Below are 22,033 nucleotides of genomic sequence, written 5' to 3'. Positions count from 1 at the left end.
CTGAGTTCCCACAAACTGACTGAAGCTTTCAGGGAGCCAGAGTCACCCCACTTCCCTGGGGATACAGATGGGCAAACAGCAAATTTGACTCTACAGACTGGTTCTGCCCTGTGAGATCTGCCTGGAAGCAATCCAGGCCTGACCCTCTCCGCTTGTTCTGTACCCTGGGCTCTGGCACCCCAAGTTGCTGTGCTGTCTGGGGCTCTGCCCCTTGACTTTCAGATCTCAGGTCAACTCTCACCTCCTCTCTTTCCTGACCTCCAGATGGAAGCCGGCCCACTGCAGTGCCCTGTTTAACTCCTTCCTGGCCTTTTCTGCAGTCCACATTTGCCTTATATGTGTTCACTTGTTCACATTCTTGTGTGTCTTTCTGTGATATCAGTGAACTGAAGACAGGGTCCCAGTCTGCCTGTGTCCCTGGCATCTAGAATAGGGTCTGTGGCCCATGAGAGGTGCTTCATAAATATTCATTGAATGAATGGGTGGATGGAGAGCTGGCTGGCAAGCACTCCTGAAGTGCCCGGTTGTTACCCCGAACTCCACACAGTGTGTAGAAACTGCACTGGCTGTAGACCTGGGTCTCTGCCTGGCTCTCATACAAACCTGAATTCTGCAACTACTTCCAAGGCACTTGGGTGTCTTCTGTAATGACGGATTCAAAGTTTACAGACACCCTGTCTCCAGACCATCTTGGGCATGTCTAAGATTGAGTTGTCAGGGAAGATGTGGGCAAGTACTGTGACCATTATCCAGCTCCAGCTGATACAGCCCACATCACTGCTCCTCTACACACACTCTTCCAAATGCAAGCCCTCACTCTAGGTCTTTAAAAAACCTGCCCACAGCACAAGATACAGGCTTCAGCTCCCTGCTGGATCCCTATCGATGCACAGAAAGTAACGCATATAATCTGTGTATGCCTATGTCTGCTGACAGGTGGGCCCTTCATCCCTGTACAAATACATTCTGTCTGCAGAAACCAGAGACCACTGCAGTGACAGGCAGGCATTTAGGGCAGGCAGCAGTGAGGCCATCAGCAGGCAGGGCGACCAGTTCTTGGGACTGCATGTGCTGCCTCTCATCTTCAGTGTCCGCACCCACTCTCCTTGGCCTGTCTTGGGCCCTGCAGAGTGTGAAGCCACTGTTATTGTTGTTCACTCGCTCAGTCGTGTCCAGCTCTTTGTAACCCCATGGACCCCAGCATGCCAGGCTTCCCTGTCCTTCACTATCTCCTGGAGTTTGCTCAAATTCATTTCCATTGAGTCAGTAATGCCATCCAACCATCTCGTCCTCTGTTATCCCCCTTCTCCTCTTGCCCTCAATCTTTCCCAGCATCAGGGTCTTTTGCAGTGAGTCAGCTCTTCGCATCAGGTGGCCAAAGTATTGGAACTTCAATTTCAGCATCAGTCCTTCCAAAGAATGTTCAGGGTTGATTTCTTTTCAGATTGACTGGTTTGATCTCCTTGCAGTCCAAGGGACTCTCAAGAGTCTTCTCCAGCATCACAGTTCGAAGGCATCAATTCTTCGGTACTGTCACACAAGTGTATGTTCCTCGGTTCTTTGTCTCGTCACAACAAAGATTTGGAGCGACGGACATTAAAGCCCTCGGTGCATCACAGCTCTCGGGTCTTGGACAAACCGTGCTACAGCTCTTAGGCAAATCAGAGTTATAGCTCTATTTTATTTAGAAGATAGCAGGGGAAAGGCGGGGGGAGAGAGGAGAGAGGAGAAGAGAGAGAGAGGAGAAGAGAGAGGAGAGAGAGAGGAGAGAGAGAGAGAAAGAGAGAGAGAAGAGAGAGAAGAGAAGAGAGAAGAGGAGAGAGAAGAGAGAAGAGAGAGAGAGATGAGAAGAGAGAGAGAGAAGAGAGAGAGAAGAGAGAAGAGAGAGAGAGAAAAGGAAGAGAGAAGAGAGAGAGAGAAGAAAGAGAGAGAGAAGAGAAAAGAGAAGAGAGAGAGAAGAGAAGAGAAAAGAGGAGAGAGAGAGAAGAGAGAGACAGAAGAGAAGAGAGAAAGAAAGAGAGAGAGAAAGAGAAGAGAGGAGAGAAGAGAGAGAGGAGAGAGAGAGAAGAGGAGAGAAGAGAGAGAGAAGAGAGAAGAGAGAGAGAACAGAGAAGAGAGAGAGAGAGAAGAGCGCACGCACATGGGAGAGAGAGTCCGTGAGAAAGCGCTTTGGCTCCTCCTCTTACATTTTTTTCCTCCACTTGGGCCTGCCCTATGCAAATTGGGCTTAGCCAGGAGTGCTGTTTGTTCTGCCTGAAGTCTTCACTCTGGTCCTCGGACCTTCCTTTGACCTTCCTTGTCTTAGCCACCGCCATTTTGGACTCCTTTTCCCTATTCTACCTACCTAACAGTACTCAGCCTTTTTTCTTTTTCTTTTTTACTGTCCAGCTGTCACATCTGTACATGACTCGTGATTCTGCAGCCACCATAGAACCATGCCATCACCTCACTAGGGCTTTGTGGTGGCATGTGGCCAGGTAGTGGGGATTTCAGCTCCAGCCCTTCCCCAGGGGACTGAGGCAGTACTGCTCATAGAGAGACGGAGAATGACCGCCACAGGCCGTGTGAGGGGAGGGGCTTCCTCAGCAGGCGAGCCGAGGCTGAGTTCTCAGACGGAACACCGCACCGGGCAAATGTACCTGAAGGCACTGAGCATCCCAGAGTGGAACACTAAGGGGTTTCCCCCCTGTGCTATTCAGGCCATATCCTGCTCGGAGAGGTTGCCTGCTCATTAGTGTGCCTTGTGCAAGGAACCAGTTGAGACTGAGTCAGAGTTTGGGAGCAAAAGAGCCGAATTGTCTGTGCTCTGCCCTGCGGTCAATGGTGACAAAACAAGAAACGCTTCCTGCTCCCGGTGAATGGGGAAGGCTTGCTCCCTCTGATCCCTCTCTTGGGGTTGGGTGGCTTGTCTGACCACTGCTATCCTCCACTGCCTCCACCCATGCCCTGAGGTAGCAGTTCCGGGTCTGGGGCAGTCACGTGGAGAATCCTCATTTGAATTGCAGAGGGAGACTTTAGCACTGACTGGTTACAGATGGACTTGTTTCTTCTGCCACCATAACTTTCATGTAACAATTCCCATGTCTGACTGTGTTCAGTAAATTTAATTAGTGTTGAAAAGCACTTATTTGGTGAGATGATCGGTTTCTAACCTGGGTAAATGACTTTCTTTATGACTATAAATTAAGCGCATTATATCTTTTCCAGGCATCATGGTCATACCCATAAATACTGTAGGCAGTTGCTGGCAGTCTCACTTGGTTACCTTTCCCATTACTGGTTTATCATCGTCCTGGTAGGAGTGGGGAATTCATTCTGTTTTAATAACAAGGAGGAAGTGGCGACAAGGGACTCGTTTCTGAAACCACACTTGGCGGGTGTCTCGGTGGCAGGGCCGGGGCCCCTGTACCCCCATGCACAACGTTCTCAGCTCTTTGTGGGCTTGCCGGCCACAGACTGGGAAGGGCAGTGCAGGGCTTTCAAGCGACTTTTGTCCTCGTTGCAGATCATTAGAAATCACATATGTGCCAACAGCCCATTTCCATGTTGGAGAGAACCTGAGTGTCTTGGCAGCTTGGATGAGCACAGGTCGGCACGAGTGTTTTCTTGATACTGGCCCCTCAGAGCGCAGCTTGGTAGAGGCCCCCAGAGCCACACTGGCAGGATGATCAGACCTGGGCAGTGCAGTGCTGCTTGCTCCTCAGAGGCGCTGGCTGCAGCCTGGGCTGTGGGCATCTCAGAGGGCCAAGGTCAGGTAGAGGGGACTCTCCCCGTGCCTGCCCATGCGAACTGGCCCTTCCTTTGATGTTTGCACTGGACTAGGTGGTCTCTGAAGGGCCTTCCTGCTCTGCCCTCCTGGTTCCAGCCCCCTGTATCCCAGCAAAGGCCCATCTCTACACACAGTGGCTTCCCCTTCGTACTGTCATCCCTCCAGCTCCCCTCTTGGAGAAAGCAAGAGAGATACACCCCTGAGCAGATCGCTGCATATGGTCCCCCTCTACCCTCCCAGCCCAGCCTCTAGCCTGGGGGTTAAACAGAGTTAGGGAGGACAGCTTTGAAAACTATTGTGTTTCACAAATCCTGAGTCAATGATGGGGGCAAGGGCAAGAAGATAAAGGCTCTGTACCCTGGGCATCTCCTGAGGCCAGAGAATCAGGCAGGCCCTCCTGGGCTCAGAGGATTCAGAGAGGGGCACTCCGACTGGCAGGGGCAGCCGAAATGGGCCCCAGGGGTACACTGAGGCTGAGGTACCCAGAGAGAGGGCATAGCCTGTCTCCGTGGGCAGCCCAGCCAGGGCAAAGCCCCCAAAGCAGGCACTGTGAGACCAGAGGCTCAGAAAGCTGGGCTCAGTGTCTTAAATGGAGCCACTAGTGGGTGTCCTTCACATCACACGGGAAAGTTGATGAAAATAGTAATACAAAGGCAGCATTGTCTTGGAAAGAAACAAAGGCTGATATTTTCAGAGCCTGTTAGTTTCTTCTAGTAGCCGCCAGCACTTCCCCGGGTAACCCAGGAGAATTTTGCTAATCAAACACGCTCCGTGGCAAAGCAGCCATAGACACTGTGGGTGGGGGGCCTCCAGCCCAGAGCCTCCCACTGTCGAGCCAGCACCCCAGCTTCCTCTGCCCATCAGCCTTGCCAGCAGGGCGAGCAGGGGCCCATGAATGCCCCTGAGTCTTTGCAGTGACACGCCAACAATTAGCAAAGTGGATAAAGGAGATTCACACGCCCACTTAGGATCTGTACTTTTATACTGCTAAGAGATATTTTGACCTTCTAGCTTATTATGATTCAAGAAAAAGTCAATATTTCTTAGCTTGCCAAGGCTGGAAGAATTTAAATGAGTTATTGAATCAAGCAGTTAATCTACTGATAACTGATTTTTTTCCTTTCAAATCTATAATGATGAAAAGCAGACTTAACCAAAAACAAGTTTTGCTTTTTTTTCCTTAGGCATTTTAATCCCATAGAGTAGGAGTTGAGGCTGAAAGTTCAGTCTTGACTGTCAGGGCCATTCTGTCTTGCCAATATTTTGAAGAAAATTTAATTAAAACTTAAAAGCAAAGACTTCTGTGGCTGTAAAATCTGTATATATGTTTCAATTATTTGTGTTTTGATATCCTTTTATAATTCTCAGTTTCCTATCCATTGCCATTAATGCCACGTGGCCATAATCCAGTTTTCTGGGCTCCTGAGGAATGTCCCGTAGGTGATGGATGCTTGCTTAAGCGTCCACGTAAGTGAGCCTTTTCAGCAAGAAACCACTCTGCCCCACTGCTCTGGTGTGTGAGCTCGGGACACCACTGCCTGAGATCATCATGGGTGTGTGTTGGGTACAGGAGACACACAGCAGCACGGCAGCTGCTGTTTCCATGATCTCAGCCCTCCTGCCCATGGACATAGGCTGTGCTATTATGCCAGAAGGACTGTTGTTATTGCTAGTCACTCAGTCGTGTCTGACTCTTTGCTACCCCATGGACTGTAGCCCGCCAGGCTCTTCTGTCCATGGAATTCTCCAGGCAAGAATATTGGAGTGGGTAGCTGTTCCCTCCTCCAGGGAGTCTTCCCAACCCAGGGGTTGAACCCAGGTCTCCCACATTGCAGGCAGATTCTTTACCTTCTGAGCCTCCAGGGAAGGGCTGAGCAGTGGAGTGCCAGTGCTACCCCTGCTCCTGTGTCTTGGAGAACCATACTCTTTCCAGAGGAAATGGTCAACCTCTGACCTCCCTGCCTTGGCTGCCCCCATTCCTAAACACTTAGAGAACCACTTTCTCCTTACTCCACTGTTACTAGTCTCCACCATGGCTCCCCAGTGCCTAACGTATCAGACTGAAGTTCCACTTGGCTCTCTGAATCTAGCAAGACAGACCCACATCTTGCTACCCCTTACTTCCCACCCCCACTCTTGCACAAAACCCCTGCTCATGCCAGGTCTCCTCCCTAAGGCAGGCAAATGCTAGCTGCATGGTGGTTACAGGAACCTTGGCTCAAGCCCCCATCCCTTGGCAAGCCCTCCGCCTCTCAGTCAGCAGGGTCCATTGGTACCTTACCACCTCCGCATGGCCCTCTGTTGACTCCTCCCTCCCAGGACGGGCAGGGGTTGTGTCTGAGATGCTTGGTGGGAGCCAGACATAAAACCTGGGCTCTACATGACAGGGCATTGCTTGTAGCACTCCTGTCCACCACCCATTGGAGGGGCAGGGGCTCCATGGGGCAGCTGAGCCCCGATGCCTTGGCTTCACAGACTCTGGCCAACACAGCCTGAGAGAGCCATGCGGGTGGCCCATGCCCGCGAGTGCTGGCGGCTGACCCTCTGTGTTTGTGTGCCTCGCAGGACTTTCCAGCCACGACGAGCTGCCAGCCTCCTGCGGGAAGAAGTTGTGCGGCCGCGGGAGCAGGTGTATGCTCAACAGGGAGACAGGGGAGCCCGAGTGCCGATGCCTGGAGGCCTGCCGGCCCAGCTATGTGCCCGTGTGTGGCTCAGACGGGAGGGTTTACGAAAACCACTGTGAGCTCCACCGTGCTGCCTGCCTGCTGGGGAAGAAGATCGTCATGGTCCGCAACAAGGACTGCTTCCTTAAAGGTAGGAAGATGGCTCTGTGCCTTTGTGCTTGTGGGTTTTATCATAGATCCTCTAATGCCTTTCTGGCAAATGACCTGGGTGCTGAGTCTACAGGTTAAATGTGTTTTTAAAAAATAGACAAAGAGGAAGATTGGAGCCTTAAAAGCAGCAGCAGTGTTTCAGTGCTGCATGTGCATTTGCGTCCACCTCCAGAGGCCCCTGCCCTTGAGGAAGGGCCTGGGAGAGCAGAACCAGAGGGCCCAGGAAGTCTGGGCTGGTGCAGAGCCCATGTCCATAGCGTCCAGGCTAAAAGACACTGCCCAGGTCTCTCTCACAGGGTGGGTCCTGCCAGGTGGTGGCAGGGAGCACACTGACCCCTCTGGACTATGTCTCATGAATCAGAAGGTCACTCTGTGCATAGAAAGTAGTCAGATGGGCCCCTCCCCACCCCAGGACAGAGGTTCCCAGCATGGCAGTCACTCCAACTCTGGCCTAGAGTGGTTGTCTGGCCTGTCTAGAGCACCTCAGAGCAAGTTAAGGAAGGTCCTGCATGGACGTCAGACCATCTCCATGGAGGAGGGGGCCAAAGTGTTCATGCCCTGTCCTTGAGTGAGAAGAGCAGTGCCAGCTCCTGGCAGAGGGTAAGAGCCTCAGGGGCAAGGCCTGTGGCTCTTCTTACATGAATATCATCTTACTAACATGTGGCTCAAGGCCTTGTTGACACCAAGAAGGTGTCAACAGCTCACAGATGTTCCAAGACACGAGAGTTAGGCCACAAATTTCTGTGTCTGTGTGGCTGCGATGAATGGTGCGTGTCAGAGGCTGTAGAAATGTTTGCGATGCTGAGCCCAAATGGTCACACATGTATAATCTAGGTGATGTGAGACAGCAGAAGCAGCTTGTGTGCACGTGGGAATGGGTCCTCTGGCCTGAGCTATGGGATCTTGGAGGTGGGGGGCCCACGTGGGCCTGCGTGAGGTCCCAGACCTGCTGTGGGGCAGGGCCGAGAGGGGAGGAGAAAGCTGGGATGGAGCCCTGCTGCCACTGAGTGCCTGTGACACTGACAGAGAGGGACTTCTGTGTGGCCACAGCTGGGGGCCTGGACTTCAGGAGGAAAGGGCCAAGCTCAGGCCTCACTCTCCTAGGCATCAGGTCTGTGTGGCAGGAGGAGTCACGATGCAGGAGCCCAAGTCTATGGGCCTCCTATAACCCTAGAGAAGGTAGCTTTTCCTCCTCGCCCACAGGCCCTGGCAGGGGTTCCTGGAGCAGGTGGGTCTCTGGACTGTTGAGTTTATCCTGTGATGGGAAGAGTCTTGGACCCTTTCATGGGTGTGCTTGTGACATGAATGCTGGGGCACTTCAGAAATCATGAGGCCCAATGTGGAAATCAAACCAAAACAAGCACAAGAAAAATGTCCGAGGCCTGGAAGCCCTGCCCAGTCCAGGCCTGCCTGTGCCTCGGCAGCCGTGAGCACTAACACACTTGGCCACTTGCTCCAGCTTTATTGGTCATGTTGCATGTTATAGACTGACGTTCCATTCTCCAGTTTCCAGTATTCCCCCAGACTGCACCTTTCTAAAGGTTTATATTTCTACATCAGAGTGTGCATGGCCTCCCTCACCATCTGTTATTCAAACAGCATTTCTCATTTCACGCGAGGGAAAGTCAACCACCACAGAACCTGCCGTGATGAAGGGTGACGGGAGCGTTGAGAAGGGGCGAGCAGATTAGGTCTCGGTTCTGCTTCACACTGATTGAATTTATCCACCGAATCCTTCTGATTCAATGGGGTTTTCACTGATGTTGTGAAATCCCACCCACTCACCGTGGCAGCGCCGATCTCCAAACGACCCTTTTTCAATGGAGAGAGGTGCCTGCAAGGTTCCAGAGGGACCTGGGTTTGCAGGCCAGCTGTGCGACCTTGAGTGCATGACTCCGCCTCTCTAGGCCTTTTGCCCAGCTGTTAAAAGGGGCTGCTGGCAGTTTCCACCTGCTCTGTGGAGAAAAGTAAATAAGATGCAGCACAGAAACCACTTAGCATGGGCCAGGTACATTACACATGTAGGGTATTAATGACACCTGTTGTCATCATTTATCTAATTCATGGTGGCCTCAGGCCTGGAGCAGGGAGACGCACAAGCTGTGAGGGAGATGCAGAAGCAGGAACAAGGACTCCTGCCTGGATGGTCTTGGGCTTGGACAGCTTGCTGGTAGATGGAGAGTGGAGGTGGGAGGTGCTGAGAGTCAAGCTATCCTGGAGATGTCCACCTGCAGCTAGGGTTCCCCTGTCTACAGACCTCATCCCCTGGCTCTGAATCCCACAGAGAAGCCTTCACTGCCTCTGGTTCAGCATCAGCTCCAGTCCCAGGAGGCAGGAGGGCCAGCCGGCTTCTCCTCCCCTAGTGTTTCCATAGGGAATGCCCAGCAAGCAGTTCACTGACCCCAGGGTCCCAGTGGCCATGGAGGAAGGCAAGCCCTAGGAGGGTGCTTTTGGGGAGAAACTTCATCTTTGCCAGAACCCTGGCTTTCACAGGGAGCAGGAGGTAATGGATGGACAGAGTGCTAGAGGGAGGCAGGATGGGATTCTTGGGGGAAAGAAGGGTGGGTATAAAGGACAGCTTCCTACAGTCCTCACCCCAAGATGGCAGCAGAGTGTGTAATGCTGTCTTGAGCTCCAAGGATGACAATTTGTCTCTGTCCCAAATGTCCAGGGAGTTATTGGTTCAGGAAACTTGAAAATGCCTTTCTACCTGTCCGAACAAAAATTCTAAAATCCTTCATGTTTCATTCTCTTTCCCCATCAGACTTTACAAAGAGAAGTTACAACTTCATTCTCTGGAGCTTTCTCTACCCCCAGAAGTCACTATATTAGGATGGTCCTTATGGGGTTGGGGTGTGTGGAGCAAAGTGGATGTGGGCTTCCAGGCCGGGCCACTGCAGTTCAGAGCAGTCGCTCTGCCACCAGAGCCCTTCCCTGCACCCTTGTTGGGGGGGTGTCTTCTTGGGGGTACCACCTGGGGTCACAGGGTGCTTACTGCTGTGCAAGGAAGGAGCGGCTGCATTCAAAGACCGCGTACAAGAAAACCTGTGGTAACACATTCTAGTTGCTATGGCAATGGAATACTGTGTGAATACAGAATGAGATACATCATTTAGGGATCATTCACTGGTGAGAAAATCAAATTGCACTCTGCAGCCTTGTCTCAGAGGCCATTGGCAGCTTCCATACCAGCTCTCCTGACATCCGAAAAGTCAGGGGATGAAGGAGGTGGAATACTGTCTCTCTCCTTGGGGCAGAATTAGTCACATTTGTCCTCCGCACCAAAACACCAAGATAGTGGGTAGATTTCTCTGTACCTTTAACTTCTTCTAGAGTTTGTGTCTCAAGTTATCTTGTGACATGGCATTCCTTTATTGTGTACTAGTTGGCACTTTTAAAATGATTTTCCTGACTCAGCTCTGAGTTCACGCTTTATCTCCTATGGTGTTGGAGAAGAGGAGCTTGCCTCTCAGCCATCACTCAGCACACCAGGCTTGTATTATTTCAGATGATACAATGTCATAGTTAGGCAGTTTTCCAAACAAACCATGAAATTATGGAAGAAAGGAGCCTGTTAGAGGTTCAGTTCTGAACAGACCCTTAAGCTTCCTCATCCCGCATGGCATTTGTAAGTGCACAAGTGCGCCTTGGTGCTTCAGAGGGGAATTCCCAGACTCTTGAAATCAGAGGAAATAATTGCCTCTTTATTTTGAAACTTAAACATACAATAGGCTCACTAGCAAACCTTTTTTTTTTTTTTTTTTTCTGAAGGAATAAAAACTCAACCTTCTGTTACAAGTTAGCAGAGCAGATACAACTTGTTGCCAAAGACTTCTTTTCTTCTTTGGGGTATTTAGACGTTGTTGTTACTTTAGCATCTTATAGCTTTAGGAATATAAATTGAGTCCCATGCCTCCAGGGCATTTCCCCACTTCCAAGTCTCTTCTGCCCTGCCAGGGAGAGATACTCTCATTCCCAGCTGTGTTGGCCCAGCCTCAGGCAGACTCTCAGCTTCCGCAGGTGTGGGGGCAGCAGGCACAGGGCTATGGTGGGGGCAGACATCCTAGGGATTTGGTTTCACTCTGCTGGAGTGGTCCCCACACCAGGGAAATGCTGGGGCCTGAGGAAGCATCATGGGGAGGCCCGCACTGAGGGGGCAGGTGGCACAGGCCTGGAGGCATCACCTTGAGGCCAGCCATGGGACCGTTCCACGCTGCCCTGGAGAAGACACAGAAGCTCTCTCTGTCTCACTTACTATGTTTGTGAGACGGGGTGATGATAATGCCTACCTCATAGACTGTCGTGAGCATAAAATGAGCAGGGCTAGGCACATCGTCATGCGTGCTCTTCTCTAAGCAGTATCAGCATCACTCAGGATAATGGTGACATCATGGCAAACATCCAGGTGGCACAGTCAAGGGACGGAAGCAGGAGGCTCTAAGAGCCCTGCTCACGTGTGATTACACTCGATATGGGCTTAGAAGTCAAGGGTGTGAATGTCCTGTGAACAAGGGGAAAGAAGGACATTTGTCCTCCATGTTTATTTAATGAATGACTAGAATTTGATCTCCAAATGATCAAAATTCTAAAACCTTTCCAACTGCCTTACTTTTTGAAAAGAAATGTAGTGAGGCATCCAAGTTCACCTGGTAAGCTTGTAGAGGTGGAAGAGAAGAACCAGAAACTCCTGATTCCAAGTCTAGAGGAAGGTTCTGGAATGCATGAAAGGCTTTCGGAAACTGCCAGTTGAGACGAGGGAGGGATTGGTACACTTGAGTGTGAAAAGGGGAATGTCTAGGGAGGGAGCTGGAGAAAAGACAATTGAAATGAATCTTGAAGAGTGAATAAGGGCTTCACAGGGTGCAGACATGAAGTAGTAACACCTGCAGACTCTCAGGACAGAGCAAGTGATTAAAATGCGGGTCCTGACAGGGAGCTGGGGTTGATGAGGGAGACTATGGATGAATGGAGACAAGGGGGGAAAAGATAGGCCTGTGTGCCAACCTAGGTAGTTTGAACTCAAGTGGACTGTCAGATAGTCCAACCTTCCCATTTCCCCACATGGGGACCCAGAGCCCCAGCGAGGCCCCTAGTCCTCGGGCTCTGCTGCTGTAGTCCACCCTTCATCATCACCCCCAACTTTGGGGCTCTTTTTAATTCAGTCCCAGCAAGTCATGTTCACAGTAGGCGAGACTGCCTTTTCCTTTTCCCCCAGGAGACTTTGTGGAGTGAGGACTCAGGTGCCATGGTCAGTGGGCAAGGCCCCTCTGCTGGGCTGGGCCTCCTGGCTGTGCAGGTTAGTAAGGGGCCCAGCTTGGAGCTTCTGCAGGAAAGGCGGCTGAGTTATCCTGAACTCACAGCCCCTCCCTGCACCAGAGCACCAGCCACTTCCTCTCCCCTAAGGAAGGAATGGGAAACTCAGCAGCTGCCAGAGGGACCCAGAGACGAAAATCAGAGCCTCTGGAGTGTGCCCTCCTTTAGCATGCTCTGGCCTCTTGGCACTGACCTCCACTTTCTCCCCACCCCCTTCCTGTTTCCAGTTTCTTCCAATTGCCCTTCCACTCCTGGCCCCACCTGCATTCTGTCAAAGGCCACTGCTGCTTCCCCAGGCCTGGCAAAGGAATCTCTCTGTACCTTCCTGGCCTTTCCTGTGAGCTCCACACAGGGGAATGTGTGCATTTTCCACCAAGCTGTCTCACTCAAAGATGTTGGTTTGTTTTTAATTTTATTGAAGTATAGTTGATTTACAATGTTGAGTGTACAGCACAATGACTCAGTTATACATGTGTATTCTTTTTCATATTCTTTTCCATTATGGTTTATCACAGGATATTGAATATAGTTCCCTGTGCTATGCAGTAGGACCTTGCTGTTTAGCCATCCTATATGTGATAGTTTGCATCTGCTAACCCCAAACTCCCAATCCTTCCCTCCTCGACCCCTCGCCTCTTTGAAGTGAAGTGAAAGTCGCTCAGTTGTGTCCAATTCTTTGCAACCCCATGGATTATACAGTCCATGGATTTCTCCAGACCAGAATACTGGAGTGGGTAGCCGTTCCCTTCTCCAAGGGATCTTCCCAACCCAGGGATTGAACCCAGGTCTCCCACATTACAGGTGGATTCTTTACCACCTGAGCCAACAGGGAAGCCCACTCACCCCTTTGGCAACCACAAATCTGTCCTGTATGTTTGTGGACCTGTTTTTGCTCCATAGATACTCATTTGTGTAGTATTTTAGATTCCACTTGTAAGTGATATCATATGGCATTTGTCTTTTTGTTTCTGATTTACTTTGCTTAGTATAATAATCTCTAGGTCCATCCATGCTCCCTCAAATGGCATTATTTCATTCTTTTTGATGACTGAGTAGTAGTCCATCATATGTATCTATGTATGTACATAGATGCATGTACATTTATCTGTTTATCTCCTGATAGACATTTAGGTTGTTTCCATGTCTTGGCTACTGTGAATAGTGCTGCTATGAACGTAGGGATGGATTTATCTTTTAAAATTTAGTTTAGTCTGAGTATACACCAAGGAGTGGATTACTAGATTATATGGCAGTTTAATTTTATTTTTTTGAGGAACCTCCAAACTGTTTTCTGTAGTGACTGAACCAATTTACATTCCCACCAATAGTGTAAAAGGGTTCCCTTTTCTCCACACACTCTCCAGAATTTATTTATCAGCTTTTTAGTGACGACCATTCTGACTGGTATGAGGTGCTACCTCATTGTAGTTTTGATTTGCCTTTCTCTACTGATTAGCGATGATGAGCATCTTTTCATGTGCCTATAGGCCATCTGTATGTCTTCTTTGGAGAAATGGTTATTTAAGTCCTCCGCCCATCTTTAAATTGGATTGTTTGGGGGTTTTGTTATTGAATTGTAGGAGCTGTGTATATACTTTGGAAATTAAGCCCTTGTTAGTTGCATTATTTGCAAATATTTTCTCCCATTCCATAGGTTGTCTTTTCACTTTGATTATGGTTCCCTTTGCTGTGCAAAAGCTTATACGTTTGACCAGGTCCCATTTGTTTATTTTGGCTTTTATTTGTATTGCCTTGGGAGACTGACCTAAAAAAACACTGATACAATTTATGGTAGAGAACATTTTGCCTGTGTTCTCGTCTAGAAGTTTTATGGTGTCATGTCTTATTTTTAAGTCTTTAAGCCATTTTGAGTTTATTTTTGTGTGTGGTGTGAGGGTGTGCTCTAGCTTCATTGATTTACATGCAGCTCTCCAACTTTCCCAGCACTGCTTATTGAAGAGATAGAGACATTATTGAATGTCTGCTGGGTGGCCAGGCTGTGCAGGACCTGAGAGCACCAGCAGGGTCAGGACTGGAGGCCTGACTTCACAGATCAGATCAGATCAGATCAGTCACTCAGTCGTGTCCGACTCTTTGCGACCCTATGAATTGCAGCACGCCAGGCCTCCCTGTCCATCACCAACTCCCGGAGTTCACTCAGACTCACGTCCATCGAGTCAGTGATGCCATCCAGCCATCTCATCCTCTGTTGTCCCCTTCTCCTCCTGCCCCCAATCCCTCCCAGCATCAGAGTCTTTTCCAATGAGTCAACTCTTCGCATGAGGTGGCCAAAGTACTGGAGTTTCAGCTTCAGCATCATTCCTTCCAAAGAAATCTCAGGGCTGATCTCCTTCAGAATGGACTGGTTGGATCTCCTTGCAGTCCAAGGGACTCTCAAGAGTCTTCTCCAATACCACAGTTCAAAAGCATCAATTCTTCAGCGCTCAGCCTTCTTCACAGTCCAACTCTCACATCCATACATGACCACAGGAAAAACCATAGCCTTGACTAGATGAACCTTTGTTGGCAAGGTAATGTCTCTGCTTTTCAATATGCCATCTAGGTTGGTCATAACTTTCCTTCCGAGGAGTAAGCGTCTTTTAATTTCATGGCTGCAGTCACCATCTGCAGTGATTTTGGAGCCCAGAAAAATAAAGTCTAACACTGTTTCCACTGTTTGCCATTCTATTTCCCATGAAGTGATGGGACCGGATGCCATGATCTTCGTTTTCTGAATGTTGAGCTTTAAGCCAACTTTTTCACTCTCCACTTTCACCTTCATCAAGAAGATTTTTAGTTCCTCTTCACTTTCTGCCATAAGGGTGGTGTCATCTGCATATCTGAGGTTATTGATATTTCTCCTGGCAATCTTGATTCCAGCTTGTGTTTCTTCCAGTCCAGCGTTTCTCATGATGTACTCTGCATATAAGTTAAATAAAGAGGGTGACAATATACAGCCTTGACGAACTCCTTTTCCTATTTGGAACCAGTCTGTTGTTCCATGTCCAGTTCTAACTGTTGCTTCCTGACCTGCATACAAATTTCTCAAGAGGCAGATCAGGTGGTCTGGTATTCCCATCTCAACTAACAGCTAAAAGAAAGGTCGGAGTCGCATCTGCAGCACCCCTATTATCTGGGCCGTTGTATGGCCATTCTGTAGCCAGAGACATCCCCAAGACTTCAAGGACCAATGGAAGTCTTCATGGACCGTCTCCTTGCAGCCTCCCCCGTAGGTTCTGCCGGCATCAAAGCATCAGCAATAGCCTCCCAGTACAATGGCCCTTGGGTCCCAGTCATCCCATTTATAGTATCTGCTTCCATGATCAAGAAACATAACTTAAACATGTGTCTTCTCTGGATATTTACTCTAGATTTTATGCAAGAAAATGTCTTAGTGTGAGCACCCTGCAAGGGTACAAGGCTGCTATCAGATCAGCATTTGTGGTGTGCTTCACAGAACTGCCACACTTTGGATGAATTAATTACATTTCAGTAATTAAAAATTACTAATAACTCATTGAGCTGAGAAAGTCTCGTACTGCATTGATTTCACTTGTGGAAACAAGTTGCAGTCTCTGAGGCCCCTACAGTGTTCCCTGTTCTTTTCCAGCACCCGCTCCTTATTCCAACCACTTCTCTGTGTCCATTGACAGACTCACACATTCTCATGCTAAAGCCAAGCAGAGCCGGCTTTATCCCGGCATCCCTCAGGTACCATTTCTCCTCTCCCTTTCCCTCTCTCCCAGTCATCCAAAGCCTTGCCTGTGCTAGCTGCCTCCACTTCCTCAGCTCCCCCCACACTCTGCCCACCAGGGTCTGCACCTGGCTCCTGTCCCCACCAAGATCACTCTGCCCTTATAAATTCCAAGGCCAGGCAGTGCTTTCCAGGCCTTGTCTTACTACATTCCTCCCACAGTGCTATCGTCACTCTTCCTGGTCCTGCCAGCCCCAGCCCTTCTGACTCTTCCCAGCCCCCCTGTCCTGGCTCCTGGTCAGATACTTCTTCAAACCCATCTTCCACGTGGCTTTAAGAGTGACACCTCCAAGAGGCAACTCTGGCCACATTGCTCTGCTGCTTGAACTCTTCCTTCCATTCATTCAGAGAACATTTACTTCTTATGAGTCATGTCTTCTCTGGGCACTGAGAATACAGCAATGCACAGACAAGACAGGATTCCTGCCCTCGCGGTGCATACAGTTTTGTAAGGGGGACAGTAAGCAAGAGATAAGGTGTCTTAGGTGGTGACATGTGCCATGGAGAAGAAGAAGATAAGGAAAGAAGTTACAGAATCTAACATGAGAAGTGAGTTTTGAGCAAAGGCCTGGAGGAGGCTGGGAGGTTAGGGGGCAAGGTATTTGCATATCCAGGGAAAGAGCATCCCAGCAGAAGGAATAGCTAGTGCACAGACCCTGATGTGAATGCTCTCCTGGAACATTTGGGGATCAAAAGGGGGCCAGGGCTGCTGGAGCAGAACACAGAAAGTGAGAGACATCCGAGAGGTAAAGAGACACATCCTCCAAGTGGGCCTTGTCAGCACTGAAAACCCAAACTCTCAGCCACCATGCCATGTTTTCTTTCTAGTTTTCAGCACCCCAACCCAGGGATGGCCTTGAGGGGACCTCCTCCTTCATCACCACCCAGGAAGCTGGGAGGGGTGTGCCATGGGCTGGAAAAGATGGCCTGTCTAGGAGCTCATCATCACGTATTTCTAGCTTCACCCTTTAACTGAGATAAAGCTACAGGGCCCAGGGGATTTCCTGCATAAGAACAAGCTACCATCAGAGCTTCTAGCAAGAGCAGTGTCCTCCCTTGGTTCTAACTTATTGTTAGCTGGCATGTTGTTGTTCAGTCGCTAAATCATGTCTGACTCTTTGCCACCCCATGGACTGCAGCACTCCAGGCTTCTCTGCCCTTCACTATCTCCCAGAGTTTGCTCAGATTCATGTCCATTGAATTAGTGATGCCATCCAACCATCTCATCCTTCTCCTTGTGCCTTCAATCTTTCCCAGCATCAGGGTCTTTTCCAATGAGTCAGTTCTTCACATCAGGTAGCCAAAGTATTGAAACTTCACCATCAATACTTCCAATGAATAGTCAGGATTGATTTCCTTTAGGATTGACTGATTTGATCTTCTGGCTGTCCAAGGGATTCTCAAGAGTTAGAGTACATATCTTGCTATCCTGGGTGTCCTTATGAGTGGGGAAATGTGATTTGTCTTCCCATCCTTTGCTTTTTGAGATGTTCCATTCATTTCATAGATGAATGCACAGATTGATGATTATGTGTTAAATGGGGCTCACACAGTTCCTGAGGGAGCCCCATGTGAGAGGATGGGAAGGCCTAGCTGGAAGCCCTCCATTCAACACAAGTCACAGGGTCCCAGCCGAAGAGGCGTGGATTCACGAGGAATCCTCCTCAGATTCTGTTCCCTGATGACATAAGGAGTTGAGGGGACGTGAGGGAGGAGGAAGGCAGAAGAAGGTGGGGTTGGGGGTGACATGGAGCGTCCTGCCCCCCAAGCTTCTGTGTAGGAGGCTGCTCAAGAAACACCCTGCATGAAGAGAAGGGAGGCCCTTGGTTCAGGGTGCTTAGCACCACTTAGTGGAGCCCACAGCCAGCACTTGAGGAGCTTTGGATGATGATCAGAAGTCAGATGTTTAATTACTGGAGCGAGAAGTTGATTTGGGACTTCTTTAAGGTTCTCCCCTATTGCGCCTTCAATTAAGATCAAGGCCCCCGTGTAGCAGCCGTTAAATGACACCACATATTGAATCTCTGTGCTCAAGCAGTTTATCTAATTATCTGTGTGACAAACTCAGCAGCTGTCAGACCAGCCACAACTCAAATATGTTGACTCTGTCCCTGCCTAAAAGTGTTTGCTGCTTACTAACAGGCTGAGGGCAAGGGCTCTCTGGCTCTTCTGGGCACGTGGAGTCCCTCTCAGGTTCTGTTCCCTGATGACATAAGGAGCTAAAGGGGACTGGGAGGCTGGGAGGACAGTGGGTCCATGAGTCCAGTAAGCCTGTTCTTGGTTCTCGACCCCAACCCAACCCCTGGACTCACCTGCAGCTCCTATGGCTGACGCGGGTGCCCAGATTCTCTGTTTGCTTTTCTGGACGGAGAAGCAAGGTACTAGTCTGAACCATCTTTTTTCTCCAAAGAGAGGGAGGTGCCACTTACCACTGTGCCAAATTAACTGAAACCAGTCAGGGGAGTTGGGGGGTGGAGTGGTCACGGGGTAGCCCAGGGAGAGGTAACCTTCCCCAGCAGAGTGGGCTCCTCAAAGGCATGCTTAAGGAGAGCTAGCTCTCTAGAGTAGAGCTGAGTCCCCGCCTGGGATACCCAAGGGACAGAGCTACAGATAGCTGGGGCCCAGTCCTCCACAGCGTCCCGAGGCGCAGGAACTGCCCATGTTCCTATTGTGGATAGACTTGTGCCCAGCCCTGTGCCAGGTGCCATGGAGGAGCAGTGTCCAGAACATGGGGTGTTCTTGAAGCTGCTGAGGGCAGAGCTCCCCAGGGACTCCCGGACTTGGGCACCTGGTCCCCACAAGCCTGCCATCTGCCCTGCTTCTCATTGTGCTTGCTTCTGCTTTGATGGGTTCCGAGCCCTCATTAATGAAGGTATTCGGAGTGAAACTGTTAGTACTTTCATGAAGCTCCCCTAAATGAAAGCAGTAAAATCACTTTGCTTGCAGGTAATTAAAATCACCAGATATGGTGAACTCCATTCACTTGTTTTAAGCAGGGGGTGTGAGTGATGCGCATCTCTCTGTAGCGGGAAGAAAGGGCTCATCCAGTGGCCTGGCAGGCGTGTCTGTTTCCTGCTCTTCCGTAGGGGACGGTGTCCCACTGCCTGTCCCTCAGCCCACTCCCGCCCACTTTGGTCAGCTGAGGTGTAGCCACAGGCCTGTCCCTGTAGTCTAGAAGACACCTCTGGGAGCCCCGCCTGCCCTGCTCAGGGTGCCCAGCTGAGCTCTCTGATCCTCTGCCCACATCTCATCCTCTCTCCCCATCCCCGCTTCTCCCGCCTCTCCTTCTCCCCTTCGCCTGTGTTCCTGCTCACCCCCACCCCTTGCCAGACAGGAGTAGCATGAAGGTCTTGTTTATGTGCCAGGCTTCTCTCAGTAAACACTCTGCTCATGGTGTTTTCTGTCTGGTTGGTTTTTACTGAAGTGTGGTTGATTTGCAATATTGTATTAGTGTCAGGTATATATCAACATGATTCAGATATATATATATATATATTTTGTATGTGTTTATGTTATCCTTTTTAAAAATTCTTTCCCATTATAGGTTATTACAAGATGCTCAGTATAGTTCCTTATGGTATACAGTAAATCCTTGTAGTTTATTTATATATGGGAGTGTGCATCTTTTAATCCCATATTCCCAATATATCCCTCCCCAGCCCCAACTCCTACTTTGGTAACCGTTAAGTTTGTTTTCTATGTCCGTCTGCTCATGGTTTTAAAGCAACAAACTCTCCATTTTAAAGAGTTTTATGGCTCTCAGGGCAAACAGTTGTAGGTATCATGAAGACCTAATGAGAACAGGGATCTGTTAAGAAGGAAGGCAGAGCCCACTGCTGGGAAATGTGGTTTCTTTCCTGTGAGAAATGCCGGCAGGAGCCCATGGACTCGTTTAGAGAAACAGTAGGCAGGAAGCAAGATGCACCCTTGAACGTGCCTGTCTAGAAGATTGGGGAAGGAAAGAACTCCAGCTGAAGGCTCCGCCAGGCTTCCTTTGGTTGCAGCTCCACAGGGACTCAGTTGGCTACATTTACAATCTCCAAAAATTGCAGCAAATTATTATGAGTTCACGCATCTCATCCTTTTGAAGAGATCAGAAGTTTGGATGAGAATGGAGGGCAGGTAACACAAGCAGTGCGTGCTGCGTGCTGCACCCAAACCTGGCTACTTCATCACTGTTTCTCACCAGTCCCACACAGCCCTCCCAGATAAAGACTGTTATGGTCCCTGCTTGGCAGATGAGGAAACTGAGACTCAGAGAGGTTTAGTGACTTGTCCAAGACCACTCAGCTGGTGAGGAGGAGAGCTCACCTCTATGGAGTTTGCCCTCCAAACTCACATCTCTCTGACTTTTTGATTGTGAATGTTACATGTTGTCTTAGCACCTACTGCTCTGCCACATCCGTCTCTTATACCTATAGTGATTTTTATAATTAAGGAAAGGAAACAAGCTTTGAAACTCTTCGGACCCGTAAAGCACTAGGTGATTGTTGCTCACCATCGTTTTATAAAACTCACAGGCAGATGGTGCCTGTGTCCGTGTTCTGTTCCGAGGGAGGCATTTTCACACGTGGAGCTGACAGTAACCTTGCTGTTAGCCACTCTTGTCACAGCAAAGAAATGGTGTTTTTTAAAAAACGTTTCTTCCTTTGTGGTCTTTGCTCTTCTTAAGCTTTCTGTGTGTGTGCTGATTTTTATTAAAGGACAGAGATGGTGCAGTGAGCCCTGCCCAGGCTGGCCCTGGGTCAGGATGATAAGCTGGGAAGCAAGCACGTGTGTTCTCCTCAGAGGCGCCAGTGGGCATGGCAGACTTGGGGCCAAGCTACCGACCAGGCCTGCTGCAAGCAGACTCGGCCTCTCACTGCAGGCCCAGGTGGACTCCTGGGGGGACCAGCGGCCTCTGGGATGGCCTGAGATGGTGCTCCTGGAGAAGGAGGTCTGAGCGGGTATGATCAGGAAAAAGGCTGCATCATGCAGGATTTCCAAGCAGCTACAGGGTGTGCCCTGACTTAATTCCAGCTGTTTGCTCACGTTCCCAGAGCAAGTTCCTTCAACGTTATATGGACCAAGTCTCACCCTTGGTTTCAAGATTACTTAAAATAACCTGTGATTCTTATATTTGGCCATTCATGACTTGCCAAGACTCGACAACTCAATGTTTCATTTATTTTTCAAGTTTTGTGCATCAGGCCCAGTTCAGGGGTAGGGACTCAAGAGGACTGTGAGGTGGCCCTGCCCATGGAGAGCTCACAGTGGAGATGCACGTAAAGCTGGGTGAGGAGCACCGTGGTGGAGCACCTCTAGTCTGTTATGGAAGGAACCGGAAGACCTCCCGGGTGAGGTGCCATCTGGGCTGAGTACTAAATGATGGGTAGAAACGGGTGAGTCAAAGAGGGAAGAAAAAGGCCTTTTAGGCCAAGGGTTAGGATGTAAAGCCAGTATGGGGAGCCACAAGCCACCTGCTGTTTTCCCAAATACAGATTTCTAGGTGAGAGAACAGTGCAGCAAGAGATGAGTCTGGGGAGGGGCTCTGGCCAAGCCAGGGCTAGACCTTGAACTTGGGGTTATAGGGATGGCTTTTCTTTTGCAGGCAGGATTGGAGTCTTAATAGTTGAGCTGGTGTTTAGAAGCATCACCCAGAATTGCCATGAGGAGCAGCTTCAGGCTGAGCCCAGGGGGAAGCATTTGATGCATCCAATAGAGAGACGTGGGGGCCTGAATTAAGGGCGTGAACGAAGACTGGGGAACTCTTCAGGAAAAACCAGTTTGGCAGGATCAGAGACTGGCTGAACACACTGGGAGAAGGAGGTGGAGGCGACATGGAGGCTCAAAGCCTGGACACAACGCATGCCTTTTCCCCAGAATGGGAATGCAGGGGTAGGAGCTGTGAGTGGTGGGCTCACCCCATCTGCTGTGGATGTGGGGGAGTCTACAGCCATGCAGGAAGGCTGGGCGGAGAGGGGCTCAGGTTCTATTAAAAACCTGCCCTCTAGACTTCAGCCATTCTTACCTGAAGAGACTTTTGAACAGCTGGGGGATGACAGAGTCAGGCCTGCCTCCTACCCCTACTGCATTAGTCAGGGCTCCCCAGAGACACAGAACCAATAGGCTGTGATTAGAGAGGAAGAGATTTAGTATAAGGAATTGGCTCATGTGATTGTGGAGGCCAAGATGTCCCAAATCTGCAGGACGGGCCAGCAGGCTGGAGACCCAGAAAAAGTCAGTGTTCTGTTTAGAATCTGAAGGCCAACTGCTAGAGAATTCTCTTACCTGAGGGAGAGTTGGTCTTTTTGTTCTAGTCAGGCCTTCAACTGATTAAATGAGGCCTACCCACTTTGTGGATGGTCATCTGCTTTACTCAAA

General features: G+C 49.7%; 1 protein-coding gene across 2 annotated transcripts in view; it reads left to right on the top strand.

Moving 5' to 3' along the window:
* FSTL4 (follistatin like 4) overlaps nucleotides 1–22,033 on the top strand; it is a 443,863-nt gene that overhangs the window by 204,202 nt on the left and 217,628 nt on the right. For both annotated transcript variants that reach the window (XM_024995163.2, XM_002689187.6), the window contains exon 4: nucleotides 6,335–6,583. In XM_024995163.2, the coding sequence (XP_024850931.1) occupies nucleotides 6,335–6,583 (249 nt within the window). The remainder of the gene's footprint in view (nucleotides 1–6,334; nucleotides 6,584–22,033) is intronic.

This window comes from Bos taurus, chromosome 7, assembly GCF_002263795.3.
Source record: "Bos taurus isolate L1 Dominette 01449 registration number 42190680 breed Hereford chromosome 7, ARS-UCD2.0, whole genome shotgun sequence".
Lineage (NCBI taxonomy): Eukaryota > Metazoa > Chordata > Mammalia > Artiodactyla > Bovidae > Bos > Bos taurus.
Note: the sequence above shows the minus strand (reverse complement) of the source record. Positions and strands in the feature narration are given on the sequence as shown.